The sequence below is a fragment of the Parasteatoda tepidariorum genome, chromosome 11 (genome assembly GCF_982258835.1).
Source record: "Parasteatoda tepidariorum strain Cologne lab strain chromosome 11, Ptep-v5.0, whole genome shotgun sequence".
NCBI classification, from domain to species: domain Eukaryota; kingdom Metazoa; phylum Arthropoda; class Arachnida; order Araneae; family Theridiidae; genus Parasteatoda; species Parasteatoda tepidariorum.
Genome location: NC_141765.1, coordinates 87,096,103 through 87,110,743, shown reverse-complemented (window position 1 = coordinate 87,110,743; position 14,641 = coordinate 87,096,103). Strand labels below are relative to the sequence as shown.

Here is a 14,641-nt window from a genome sequence, read left to right as displayed (position 1 = left end):
TTTAGTGTTTAGATACAATGTAAGTTATTCTTCCCCCTCTCCCCAAAAGAAAGTGCCATAACGTCCCTATGGCGTAAGGAGAAAAGCCCATATGTATCTCTCATCAATTTAAAGCCAACGGTAGAAATAATTTCTCTTTAAGAATATTTTCACTTATTTCTATAAATTTAAATGTATATACTTTTCTTACATTTTCCTTTTGTTATTTCAGTTTTTTTAAGAAAAAAAAAACAGTGAATATCAGGGGCTGCGGAAACGGGGGTGCAGAGTATATGTATCGGGGGTGCATATGCATACACAGAGGAAGAAAGCCCCCCCCCCTTCTTGAGATACTTCCACGGTCACTCGGGAATATTTATATTATTAGTAATGAAAATTATCTATTTGTTTCATGATAGATAAAATAGGAAACCTCAAATTTTAAATTTGTTGTTGCAGTTGACATTCCGAAATAAATATTTAATTTTGAGCAGCATTTTAAAACATTTTTGGTGATCCCATTATATTCGGGTTACTTAACAGCCTATCTCACCATTATGTCACAAAATATTTCTTCTAAAAATTGGCTAAATACAACAAAAAAATAACCTTAGCAACAAATATCTTTTTCCGTATGTGGTATCATTGTATGCAATACTTTGGTTTCTTCATAGATTTGATATAATTGTAACTTTATTTCAAAAGCTGTACTTATTTTACACTCCTGGTATGCCTCACTTAATACTTCAGGGTTGCTCAATGCAAATTAAATATGATATGTTTGATATCATATTTATGTGCGATACAAATTAAATATCCGCATAAATTTGATGTTGCAAAGTTAAAGAAAAACAGCTTACCTAGCCATCCTTTTTGAGATTCTTCCATGCATAGCTCATGTTCAGCACTGGGAATTATGTAACCGATGGCAAACAATTCCACTGCATCTGCTGCTAAACCTAAACCAGCCATAAGTAAAACCAACAGATGGAAGGCTCCAAAACCAGCCTGAAATTACAGAATACAAAGAGTTTGAGCAAAAACCAAATTATAAATTTATGATATGTAATAACATGCATATTGATACTTAAAAATCAACTTTCAAATTATTATCATGAAATATGTAACAAATTTTATGTTTGGGGTTGACCATATAATTCTTATCACATTTTACTAATTTTAAACTTTTGCTTACGGCTTTTACAATATGCAGACCAAAATGACAAGCAAAAGATAAATCTCCTATGAGGCCAAATGATCCGGGTCTTTCCCTCGAATGCTATGGTTATCAATAATCCATTTGCAAATTTTTACTTTAATTTTTTAAATTGTTTCACTCATAAATGTTAATTTGCCCCACGGAGAAAAAAGTTACCGTACTGTATGGCAATGACATTTCTGGTAAATTCTGGTAATAATACCAAAATACACGATATTTAAATCATTCATTTGGTAATTTTTCCGTTCATACAGTAACGATTTACTGGAAATTCTGGTTTTCAAAATTAAAGTTCGTATTACCACACATTTTGTAAAAAATACAAAAGAGAAAAATAAGTTTAACTGAATAAAAATGTCTTTTATACAATCCTTTAAAGTACTATGATAAAATTACCAAATTATATCACATATTATGAAACCATATTTTATTGTTAATTTTGCCAAAAATCACTACCAAAGCACTTCATAAAAATTACAGAGCTTTTTGGTTATCTTATAGAGCCAGAAATGTTATCATATTATGGTAGTTAAAACCATGCTTTTTTTCTTCAGAGTATTGTTCTTCATGTGTGTATCTTTTTAGGCAATTTCTTTAATAATTAAAATAACGCATATTTCTGGGTATACGTGCTTGAAATTTTATGTGTTCTAAAAGCATGTTATCACTTCTTACTTATCCGTATCCGCAATCACTTCCATGTCACAGAGAGAAGATATGCTTCTTGAATTCTTAAAGTTTCGGTTGTTTTCCGAACATTGTTCATCTCCTTCCCTAAATTCATTACTAAAAATAAAGCTGATGTACTAACAAAAAAAACTTAGAAATGAAGAAAAAAAAAGATACTTTTTATCTTTTTTTGTGATCAAGGGTTTACTAACATATTTTAAGTTATTTAATTATAGTCGAAATCTCGATTGGAGAGATTTTGAGCAACTTGCATATCAGACTTACATTTAAGCAATTAATTTAAAACCAGAGCATCAAACATTCTCTTTTGCTCAAGTGAAGTGAATAAAAGCTATATGAGCTAAAAGATTGATGTTTAAAGAATTTGCACTATTATTGTTAATTAATTATTTAAAGTCTACTATATTAAGTTTAATGATTCAAAGTATGAGAGTCTGGTTGAAATTTTTTTATAATAAAATTTTTTTTATTATCTGATTATCTGATGTATTTCTTTTTACAGATGAAGTATGTTTAGTTTAGTTTAGTTGTTCATTTGCGTCGCACTGGAGCTACACAATGGGCTATTGTCGACGGTCTGGGAAACATCCATGAGGATGATCAGAAGACATGCCATCACAATTTTGATACTATGTGGAGAGGATGGCTCCCCCGCTTTGGCAGCACAATAACCCCGCGCGGGAAGCCGAGCACTTTACGGCAGAACAGTTTAAAGAGGACTGATTCCACACACCCTTGGTTCCTTTGCAGCCTGATCAAAGTGGTCACCAACGTGCACAGTGACCACAGCCAATGATGCTTGACTTCGGTTTTCTACTGGAAACTGTGTTTTACGATCAGTCCACTCTGGGATATGTAGTATGTAGTTAATCCCAGAATTTTCAAAATTTGACAGAGTCCAGCTTTGTTTTCTTTGTTTAAACGTAAGCAAACGAAAATGATGACAATGTCGACACAGATAAAAAAAAATTTATTCCATTCAAAGCTGAACTACTGTAAGTGTTATTACATATGACAGAACACAATTTATCAAATTATGACAGAACAAAATTTATCAAATTATGACAGAACACAATTTATCAAATTATGACAGAACAAAATTTATCAAATTATGACAGAACAAAATTTATCAAATTATGACAGAACAAAATTTATCAAATTATGACAGAGCACAATTTATCAATAGTAGACTCAATCAGGACTAATATGAAAATAAATTGATGGTCTAACGCAGTGTTTCCCAAACTTATGACTTTTGTGTACCCTTTCTAAATTTTTCGTAATGCTGTGTACCACTAATACAAAATGAATGTATTTTTTACTGTAAAAAAATTGCCCAAAAGTTAAATTAACTGTTAACTCTGCAAAAATAGCCAATAGAAAAATACGTAATCGTAAATTTTCGTGTCTAGCTTTGTTTTTAAATGAAATTTTGTGAAATTTTCGTTTGTTGCAAGATATTTCGCATAATAACGTGTACCCCCGCTAAACTGTTCCTGTACCCCTGGGGGTACGCGTACCACACTTTGGAAAACACCGGTCTAACGTAATAATAAAAAATTATTGGCCTAAAGTAAAATGTAAAATACGTGATAATGAAGATATAGCGAACTATTGATTTTAAAAAAGTAAAATTGGCTTTGTAACTATTTTGAAATATAATCTATCACACTATAAGTATCTACATTATGGTTTTAACCCATGATTGGCTTTTATTTAAAAAAAAGCAGGTTATTTTTTCTTAAAGTTAAAAAGCAATATCAACAGACAAAATTTAATGTCCAAACTAAATCTTAACATGAGAACATAAATTTGTTAAAAATTTAAAATTAAGACAAATAAAAATTCATTTTTGAAACAGTAACTTCATTAATGTAATTTATATAGTCTAATTTTGAAGCAGATCGGAAAAAAATTGATGTCACCTTTGCCATTTTCAGAAGTTTTAAGAAGGAAGTATGTCCTCCGCCTTACGGTTTTTTGTTTCACACAGTTTATTTCACAAATATTTAGAATAAACTAAGTTCACAATGCGTGCAATAATGGAAAAATAAAGATACTAATTTTAGTGGTTCTGAAATTCACTGTTTCAGATAAATTAAAAATTATTTTCATAAGAATCAGTTTTTTAAAAAAGTTTCAGAAAATGCCAAAACTAAAAGTGCAATCGAACAAATGTATAAAACAAATCAAACTGAAATTCACTTTGAATGATTTTGAAGCATATCGTTAAGATTATTCCATTATGATAACATTACGCTTGAGAGCGTTTATTTTCGATTAACAAAATACTTTTATAGTTTCAGAATTGCTCTAATAATAGATTTGTTCTATTTATTCTTGATACCATTACCCGAAACTCATATTTAATTTAGACTAGTTTATCTTTAATATCATTCTATTTCTCTGTTTGAAGACTGATAATAATGAAAATAATATTTTTCATTATTTATTAACGTAACGTTCACCGTCAGTGAATTTTTTATTCTGGATCTTTATACAGTTCCTAGCCAAATTATTAGACACTCTATAAGATTCTATGTAAACATCATAATTATCAGGTGATATGTTTGCTTTATTGTTTTATGATATGCTTTATTGTTTTCACGTCACTGAAACCGGTTCGCACTTGTTAACGTTCGTGTATCGATTGGTTAAATTAGGCGATATATAATATAAATTCAACGATTGGATAAGATAAATTAGACAATATATGATATAAATATAGAATATTCATTATATCAGGTATTATATTAGAATATTATAATAATTAGACCAAATTATTAGACTCACTGAAGTGTTTTAATAATCGTATGTTTTGCACGAGTTTATAGGCAATACTTTTATATTTAAACATACAATGTAATGGGTCAATGTAATGTATTTACAATGTACTGTACTGCATTTACAATGTACTGTATTTACAATGTACTGCATACAATGTAATGTATTTTATTCAGATTTTTTTTATATGCTTCCTATTTGTATTTATTTTTAGCGTATTTCATTACAAATGTTAGCCAATTGATACACGAAAAACCGGTTTCAGCCACGTAAAAACAATAAAACTGTATGGTATCACCTGATAGCTAAGATTTTACATAGAATCTTATATAGTGCGTTTAATAATTTGGCCAGGGACTGTATCTGAAAATGTGTATTTAAGAAAATGAACGCATCTCAAACAGCGCGTTTAAAGAAACTAACACAATTCAAAATGAATATAAGAAGATTAACGCCTGCTCTAAATGCGTGTTTAAGAAAATGTCCTTTTAAGCTGTGACCATTTTCCTAAACATTTAGAGCTGCGTGTAGAATAAAAAGATATGAATTTCAAAAAATAACTTTGAATGAACTGACCTGCTCAAGAAGCTGTTCATGGAACTTAGCTATCGATTGGTGACCAGCAATTTCTTCTTCTTCTTCTTCACCTTTGTAGAGTGCATCTTTTGCAGTGTCATATTTTGGTTGTTCGGGAGATTTTAAATTTGCTCCCGCTGGTAATGTTTCTTCTCTGACTAGACAAGCACACTCGGAATCGTCCTTTTGAGTCTCCAGGGTCATCGAAGAAATAGACTGAAAAGACAACATACATATATGTATATGCATATATATATATACACACACAATCACACACACACACATCACATATATATATATATATATTAAAATCTTTCCCTATTTCACTTCCATGTTAGGAAGTATTAAATGATTTTCGGTGATGCGTAGAAATACAAGGTATGCGATGACTGATCTTTTTTACCTCCTTTTCTGTTAGTACTTAATGCAAGTGCAATTGTTTTTGCGTGACTTTTGCTGTACGATATTGCCAACCAAAGCTTCGCCCCTACTGTCTTGATATTAGTCCACCCCCCTCCAGCTGGGAGAGTGGGTCAGACCTCTGTTAACACCATACTACAATGAATAAAACCTGTGAAAATCTGTCGGCTTATGATTCCTACTAAGGTGAATTAAAAACACTACCAAAAATAACGGGGTTGTTGCCCCGTTATTAAATATATATATATATATATATATATATATATATATATATATATATATATATATATATATATATATTTATTTATCATTTCATCCAGTAACTTAAAATCTACAACAAAGATTACTGCTAAGAAAACGTTAGAAGAAAACTATTACAATTTTAAAAGACTCAATGCTAAATCTAGAACAGGATTTGTTATAAAGGCAACGAAGAGCCTAAAATATTTCACTTTCCTTTTGTTTTAATATTCTTTACTGAACTGAATTGATAATATTTTCTACTACATATTATTACATTTTTCCCTTCATATTTAACATTTTATTCAGAAACAAAGAATCTACAGCAAAGATTATTGTTAAGAAAACGTTAGAAAAAAGTGATTATAATTCCAAAAGACTTAATGCGAAACCTAAAGAATGATATGTTGAAAAAGTGACAAGGGAGAAATGACCATCAAGGGAGAAAGACTTGTAATGTCATTAAGGGAGAGTGCGTGCTCATATCAATCACGTCACTCTTTTATCTTGAGAATTGTTTCTGCAACTCCAATATGTGGAGGCATTTCCATTACACTCTTTTCATCAATCGATGAAGAGAAACAAGGAAATTGTGTTAACCTTCGCCTCTAATTCATTAATGAAAGCAGAGCTAAGGAGGCAGATACTGTGGAATAGTTAAATAGCTACATAGATTAGCAAAACTATAGCTTAATTTAAGCGTAAAATTTGAAAGATAGCATTCTGTTTAAAAGAAACTAAAAATACGAAATTTTTTTTCTTCTAAAGCAATTTTGACTCAAAGGTTTTTGTGAAAAAATATTTCTTTTAAAAAGGAAATGTATTTTTACATGTATCATATATACAGCAAGAAGCAAAAGTTTAACACTAAACATACCAACACTTAATATATACCTAATTCTACCATAGCCGGTCAAACGATCGGACTTTTGATGTTTTTTGATTGAATGTGTGAAATATGGATGTTAGGAAGGAAATAAACTTAAAAAACTTCACTTTAATTAAACAAAATTGTATATTGCTAATTTTTATGTGTCACAGACACAAAGAATAAGAATTTTTAATTCATTGCTCAACTCATTTTATAACACATACAGAGTGTTTTCACTATACATTTTCCGTAAACATATTTCTTCTAATTATTATTACTTTTATAATTCTTAAAATTATTCTTATAATTATAAGAATGTGTAAGAATTATAAGAATCATAATTCTTACAATTATTCTTATAATTAATATTATTTCTTCTAGGAACTTATGCTAACAGTTAGTTAGAAATGAAGTAAAGCTATCAAAATAAAACATAAGCTACTTACCGAAACATTTAGTTTTTATCAATTTTTCTTACACAAAAATTCCAATCTGAAATTTTAGGTACTTCCTTGAAATTTGAATTTACATTTTTTCTGATTAAACTAACTACTCAACAGTCTTTGCATCAATGTGCAAGTAATTGAATGCAATACGTTGAACACGCATTACATCGTAAGAAAGCTATAAAGCACCTTATGAATTAAGCCCCTTATGAAGAAATAAATTGTTCTCCCGGTCAAATGACCGGTTATGGTAGAAATAGGTATACGACAAGTATTATTTAAAACAAAACAAAAATGTAAAAAAAATTATCATAGAATATTAACTGTATATAATTGTTAGAAAAAGTCATGAAGTCAAATGTGCCGAAACGATAAAATGATAAGCCCATTTTTGATTCAAGCGTTCTCAAACGGTCATTTGACCAGTTATGGCATGTTTAGTGTTAAAGAAGATATGTTTTTCTGTCTTAACTTTATATGCAAGAAGCATTTCTTAAATTAGTGATTTGTAGCATTAGTCATCGTACATTGGGAGCCAGAAATAATATTATTAAAAATGCTTAATTTAACAAATATCGAACGAGAATTTGAAAAAAAAGAAACAAAACGTTTAGAGACATTTAATGTTTTTAATACTTAAGTAAAATATAATATCTTTAATAAAAATAATAAAAGTGCTCTCATAGCTCAGTAGTTAGAGCAAAGAAATTCCACGCAAAATATATGGGTTTGAATCCTATTCCTGCCTTTTAACTAATGATTTCGTTATTTTCCTTCTATGCAAGCTATATGCAAATGGTTTCAGAATACTAAAATCAACTGTTGGCCACATAGTAATGAAATGGAAGGAGGGAAAATGTGTGCACGATGCACAAAGATTAGGAGTCCCACTGAAAAACGACTTAGCGTCAAGACGCGTTAACCCAAAAAAGGACAAAACAAGAGCGCAAATCAAATATGCAAAGAGATGGCTACCGAAAAAAGATTCATATAAAGTAAACACACCATAAGATGTCGTCTATATGCAGGTGGATTGTGTTCAGGAGTTCCTGCAAAAATACCTCTCATTCATCCAAGCTAAGAGTAGGATGATCCGATTAATTTTGCAAAGGAGCACAGAGCAGAGAGAACTAAAGAAGGTTCAATGGGTAGATAGGTACTTCATTTATGTCACACTAGCGCTGCACAATCGGCTATTGACGACATTGGAGTAATGAATTCAAATTGAATTTGTTCGGAAGTGATGGCCTACGTTTTATTCAACCCTCAAATAGCAACCGGCAGCAACAGTCAACAGCGAAACACAGAAATGGATCAAAAATGATCTGGAGAGCTTTCCATTATATTTACGTAGTTCCTCTCCACTTCACACACTTCGATTGGACTATGGATCAATATGTTTTTAAAAACATTTCGAAGGTCAAAACTTTGAACTGGCCGAGTCAATCACCGGACCTAAATCCAACGGATTACATTTGAGAATCATCGGTGGAAAAAGTGGAGAACAGCTGCAAAAGCAAAAATCCTTCAGAATCTGCAGATGAAATGGACACAAATCCCTTAGTCCACTCAAGAAGGATTCGTTAATTCCTTGTCCAGACATTGTGCCTGACGCCATGACCAGACAGACGAAGTATATGCGACGAAGTATTTAAACTTTGATATGTTTTCCTTACTTGTGATGATTAATTTCAAATCAAGTTTTGAAAAACTAGTTCATATTAAAATTTCGAATTTCAATTTTTCAAATTCTCGGTTAAAATAAGAATTTTTAAATCCAAAATCAGTTGCTCCCTAAAAAATTAGAACAAGAAAACTTATCTTCCCAAAACTTTTGTTCCCTACTGCACATGGTTGGTAGCTGTACTCTATTCATTAAACTAGCACCGAAAATTTTTTAGCAGAACATGTGATTATAATTTACATCATTAGTATTTTGACAAAACTGAAAATGATTTTCAAAGCAAATTAATTAGAAAGTAGAACTTTAGTAGGGAATAAAAGAGTCAACGTGTATTCAATGGTTAAGGAAATATAACCTGAATGCTAACAAAACTGAATCTCATTTCCTATTTTGTCCTATAATTTTCATTTCCTAATTTATTTTCTAGTCTTAAAGAGAAAAATAGTATCAACGTCAAAAGTGTAAAAAATAAATAAATAAACTCTTTTTACATATGTTCAAATCTATTTCAAATTTGACTTTATCGGGATAAAGAATTAAGAGTTCTCCATAGTTTTATATAATGTATTAAATTATATAAGTTCTCACATCTTAAGCTTTTTTCCTGGAGAATGCTTTTGAAGCCCTCATATGCTTTATTTACTTTAATGGAAATTAGCAAATTACATTGTTTTCCGACTTATATTTTAACTTACAGGTGGTTTTAAATTGTTTTATTTTTTCACGGCCATCCCATAACTTTTCCTTCAGTTGTGTCATTCAAACAAATTAGTCGCTTATATATATATATATATATATATATATATATATATATATATATATATATATATATATATATATATATATATATATATATATGTATATATATATATATATATATATATATATATATATATATATATATATATATATATATATATATATATATACGATATTGTAGTTCTTTAATGCAATAACAAATATCGATTATTGATATGATTTTCAAGAAATATTTATTTTTTTTTAAAAACTAGAACAAATTACGCAAAGAAAAAATTCTAATATATAAAAAAAACTTTCAAAAGTTAATACATTAAAAATCAGTGCAACCAAGTTAAACTCCAAAAAAAAATTTAAGGCTTTTAATCAAACTCAAATGCAATTTTTCTAATTCAAAGCCATTCTGGGTGTCAATGAAATTGTTGATAAAGAAAAATTTTTTTATTATATAGAATATGAAAACTTTTTTTAACTACCTAAAATTTTAAAACAATATAGCTTAAAGAAGTTATTTAAAGTATTATAAGTCAAGTTATGATCAATTATTAAAAAATAGTAATATAAGGAGCATGTAATGTTCGCGTAAAAGAAATAATGTGTAAATACATTCTTATGTGTTAAGGTAATTGTTTGAATATTAGCGAATTCGAAATTTTCATCTTGGTTAATAAGCCTTTTCATTTTAATAATCGTTTCCTACTGCGCGATATTTACTGTTATTTATCTAAAATTTGCTATAAGTTATTTATCTAAAATTTGCTATAAGTTATTTATCTAAAATTTATACAGTTATTTATCTAAAATTCGCTATAAGATTTTATTTTATTACCTTTTATTGAATTGAAAAGCTTGTGTTTATCTACAAGCACGGACTTCACCAAATAATTATTTTATGAACTAATTTATAAGTACGATATCACAATAAAGTAAAAATGTACGAAACATATGCAAAAAAAATAATAATAAATTTAAATTTAAAGTACATAATAAAATCTTCACATCTTTTTTGTTAAATCTTATACAATTACATTTTTTTTAAAATCTTATACATTTTTTCACAGCATTAGATTTCTTCATGTGTAATAAATCTTGTTATGATACACTAATTTTAAAGGTGATACTCAGAGACTGCAATTACAACACTGGCTGAAGGCTCACGGAGAGTAATCTTAAGCCATGAGTGCATTTCATTTGTGTAAAAAATATGCAGCATATCATTTAGTCATTTCTAATGTACATATAGTCATTTCCATTTTTTTTAAATACATTCGTAAAAGTAAATAACAAGCAAATGCAAAGTAACAAGCAAAGTGAACAAAAAGCCATTAATTGACTTCATTTTAGCATTTTTTTTTTTTTAGATTATGGGTTCTTAATGATCAATAATGAACTTGTCGATTAGTTGACGCCGGTGATTAAATAAAATTTATGTTTATTCAAAACATATACTAGCAAAAGTTGTCACGTTATAACCCACAACAAATTCCCAAAAAAATAAATAAATAAATAAAAATCGAGTATCACTTAAAAATGCATTCTATGAAGCTCCTCCATGCTGTTTGGTAGCCCTTAAAGTTATATTTTAATTTAAGGCATTTTTAAAGGAATTCATTGTTCATTAATCATTTTAAAATGAAACGTTTTACGGCGATATTTACTCCTTAATGTGAACCGTCGGAGTTTGATATCCGATTGTTGCAGCTCTGAAATAAGTTAAAAAAATCAAATCAACAAAATGGGCTTAGTTTTTATTGCGTGAACTAGACTAGAGCAAACTTTTATATTGCGTAAAAAGAACTGACCACCGTAAATAAATGTTGATCTAAAGATCGGATCTTCACATTTTAGGAAATCGAATTTTAAAAATACGACTTCTTCAAAATTCAATTTCTCAAGAACTATTCGACCGATTTCACTCAAAGCTTTTATTTTGTCATTTAAAATTGCATTCGTTAAAAAGATGTAAAAAATTTTACATCTTGCTAATTTAAAAAAATTTTTTGACCAAGATTAAATAAAATAATATAAAACAAAAAATATTTACTAAAAGTTATTATTTGCATATAACTATCACCGTATTAACGAATTTTATAATTATGACGAAACATTTATCGAAGATACGCTTAAAAAGTTCTTCACATATGGGGAAATAAGCAAAAAGTAAAATTAGCATTAAAGGGTCCAAACTTTGAACCGATTTCCTGACTACAGCTCATGGGACCATATATCACATGGGATTGCGGCTATCCCTATATTTCGGGGGCTGGAAACCCAAATCAGAAAAAGATATGAAAAAAAGGTATGTTTATTCAGAGAAAGTACGTTTTTGTGTCTGATTTCGTAACTTAAAATACAGTCTGTATTAATTAGTCAGCATTTTTGAAGTTCCCTCCTCGAACAATTAAGATTGAGCCCTAGAACGTGAAAATCCAATCATTTGATCAAAAGTAATTCAGGGTGGTTCGTTTTTTATTTTGCGTACTGTAAATTGCAATTTTTATTTCATAATACAAAATTTTAGTTCACGAAACAGACAATGAATAATGTATTGTTAACTATTCATTCTATTTTTATAAATGCATTGTCATCTGTATTATTAATGTCTATTTTTAATGCTTCCACATACATTTATTGTTTTGTACACTTATATGCTTCCCCCAAAACTAGAGCCATAGTATTTAAAAAAAAAACATTTGAAATGAATGACTGCGATGGCTTTGACTTCTGATAATAAATAAACCGTTACCAATTCACTTTTGCTTCAAATGTAAAAATGATTTTTACAGCTCGTTTTAATTCCTTAGTTAAATGTTCCTAAAGTATTTCTGATCAATAATTTCAATACTAAGTTTTGTCTAATAAATCTATTAAGAAAATGGCTGCGTCATATAAATTTTGCAATCTAACTACAATAAAAATTAAAGCCTGCTCGTCGAAGCATGTTTTGTTTCACACTGTACTGAGACAAATTAATAATAATCTGTATTTTCGTAATCCACACTTACATGGTTAATTCATTCTTAAGTTAATAGTTACTTAAAACTATTGACTTTTCCACGAAGCTACATTTTGGAATGAGACCAAGAAAACTTAGAAAAAGAAGCTTAAGTTATCCGCATTTCCGCTTTTGGCAATTTTACAAGCTGTCGTGGTGTGGTAAGAAAGTAAAGGTTGTAGTATCATTCAAAAAATACAATGTCAAATTAATTATGTTGCATCTTGATGAAATCTCATGTAATGATGTTTTCCATTTTATGTATATTAACTACAGTTTTTGTTTGTTTTATTTCTTTATTTTTTCAAGCATTATGTTTAACCATTAAATTTCTTTATGCACGGAGAAAAAGTTCGGTAAAATTATCGTACTGACATTTTTAGTAAAGAGAACCATAATTCTGGATAGTAAAAGCAAAAAATATGGCATTTAAACCATTCATTTAGTAAATTCTGGATTTCAGAATTATGTTTCTTATTACAACACATTTAGTAAAAATACAAATTTTTAAAATTAATTTAACTGAGAAAATAGTATTAATGCCATGCTCTGAAGTATCATAATAAAATTTCCAAATTTTGACAAGTATTATAAAACAATATTTTATTGTCAATTTTTTAAAAAAATAGTTACCAAAGCGCTGCGCTGAAAATTACCGAGCCTTTTAGCTTAACCAAAGGACCAGAAACACGGTAAATTTTTCACAATCTGGTAGTTTATATCATACTTCTTTTCCAAATGTGAAAAATCACAGACTGTGAATCAGAAACCCTTTTCATTATAAATTCGTCTAAAATACTTTACATATTCAAACAACTATTTAATTAAAGTCCCTGGCCAAGTTATTAGACTCACTGTAAGATTCTATGTAAAATCTTAATTATCAGGTATATAGCTTTATTGTTCTTAAGTGACGGAAACTTGTTTGAACTTGTTCACGTTAGTGTATCAATTGGTTAAATTAGACGATATATAATACAAATTTGACGATAGGATAATTTTGACGATATATTATATAAATATGGAATATTTATTATATCAAGCATTATATTAGTATGTTAAAATAATTAGATCAAATTATTAGACGCTCTGAAGTTTTTTTGATAATTGCATGATTTGCATGAGTTTATATGCAATACTTGTGCATTTAAACATACATAAAATGAGATTTTATTCAGGAAAGTTTTTATACACTTATATACTTCCCATTTGTATTTATTTTTAACGTATTGCATTACAATGTTAACCCATTGATGCAGGAGCGTAAACAAATGCAAACCGGTTTCATCCGAGTGAAAACAATACAACTGTAAAGTATCACCTGATAATTATAATTTTACTACACGAGGAGTCTTCGGCCAGCGGGGATCGAACCCACGACCCCTTGGACATTGCCCTACCAACCGGGCTATTCCGGCCCTCCATCGGAGAGGAAGACCACGAAAACCTCCCACGGTTAGCCAGACGGCAAAGGAACTCTTACTCATGATCCGTTTACCACTGAGGATATTGAACGTCAGCACTGTTGTCGGTGCAAGCCGGATGCGGAATTCGCATCGACCAGACCTCGCTCGGATTCGAGCCCGGTTCACCTCATTAATAGACGGACGCTCTATTCCCTGAACCATCACAGCTCTGACTGATCTAGATTTTATTTAATATTATAACCGTCTTTGAACAGCCGACCCAATTTTGGGGTTTACGACTACCAATGTTCAACTCCGTAACCTTGTAATTTTGAACCCATTCCAGAAGACAAAGGAACTCCTGGATCAAGTATTGAGAGAAATTTGCCTTCGTAGAGGACCTTTTGAGGAAACTAATCCGTATTTGCGTTACATGAAAAGGAAGATCAAGAGGACCTCCCACGGTTAGCCTGACGGTAAAGGGACTCTGAACTCATGATCCGTCAACCACTGAGGATATTTCATGTCAGCACTGTGGTCGGTGCAAGCCGGATGCGGAATTCGTTCAGACC

The 14,641-nt window shown here is 29.8% G+C and overlaps 1 protein-coding gene across 1 annotated transcript in view; it reads right to left on the bottom strand.

The window, feature by feature from the left end:
- The window catches only part of LOC107438533 (synaptic vesicle glycoprotein 2C), a 52,743-nt gene that overhangs the window by 26,343 nt on the left and 11,759 nt on the right, over nucleotides 1-14,641 (bottom strand). The window contains exons 2-3 of the mRNA XM_016050843.4: nucleotides 5,249-5,464; nucleotides 840-987 (exon numbers count right to left, since the gene is read on the bottom strand). Coding sequence (XP_015906329.1) covers nucleotides 840-987; nucleotides 5,249-5,452 — 352 coding nt within the window. The 5' untranslated portion in view covers nucleotides 5,453-5,464. The remainder of the gene's footprint in view (nucleotides 1-839; nucleotides 988-5,248; nucleotides 5,465-14,641) is intronic.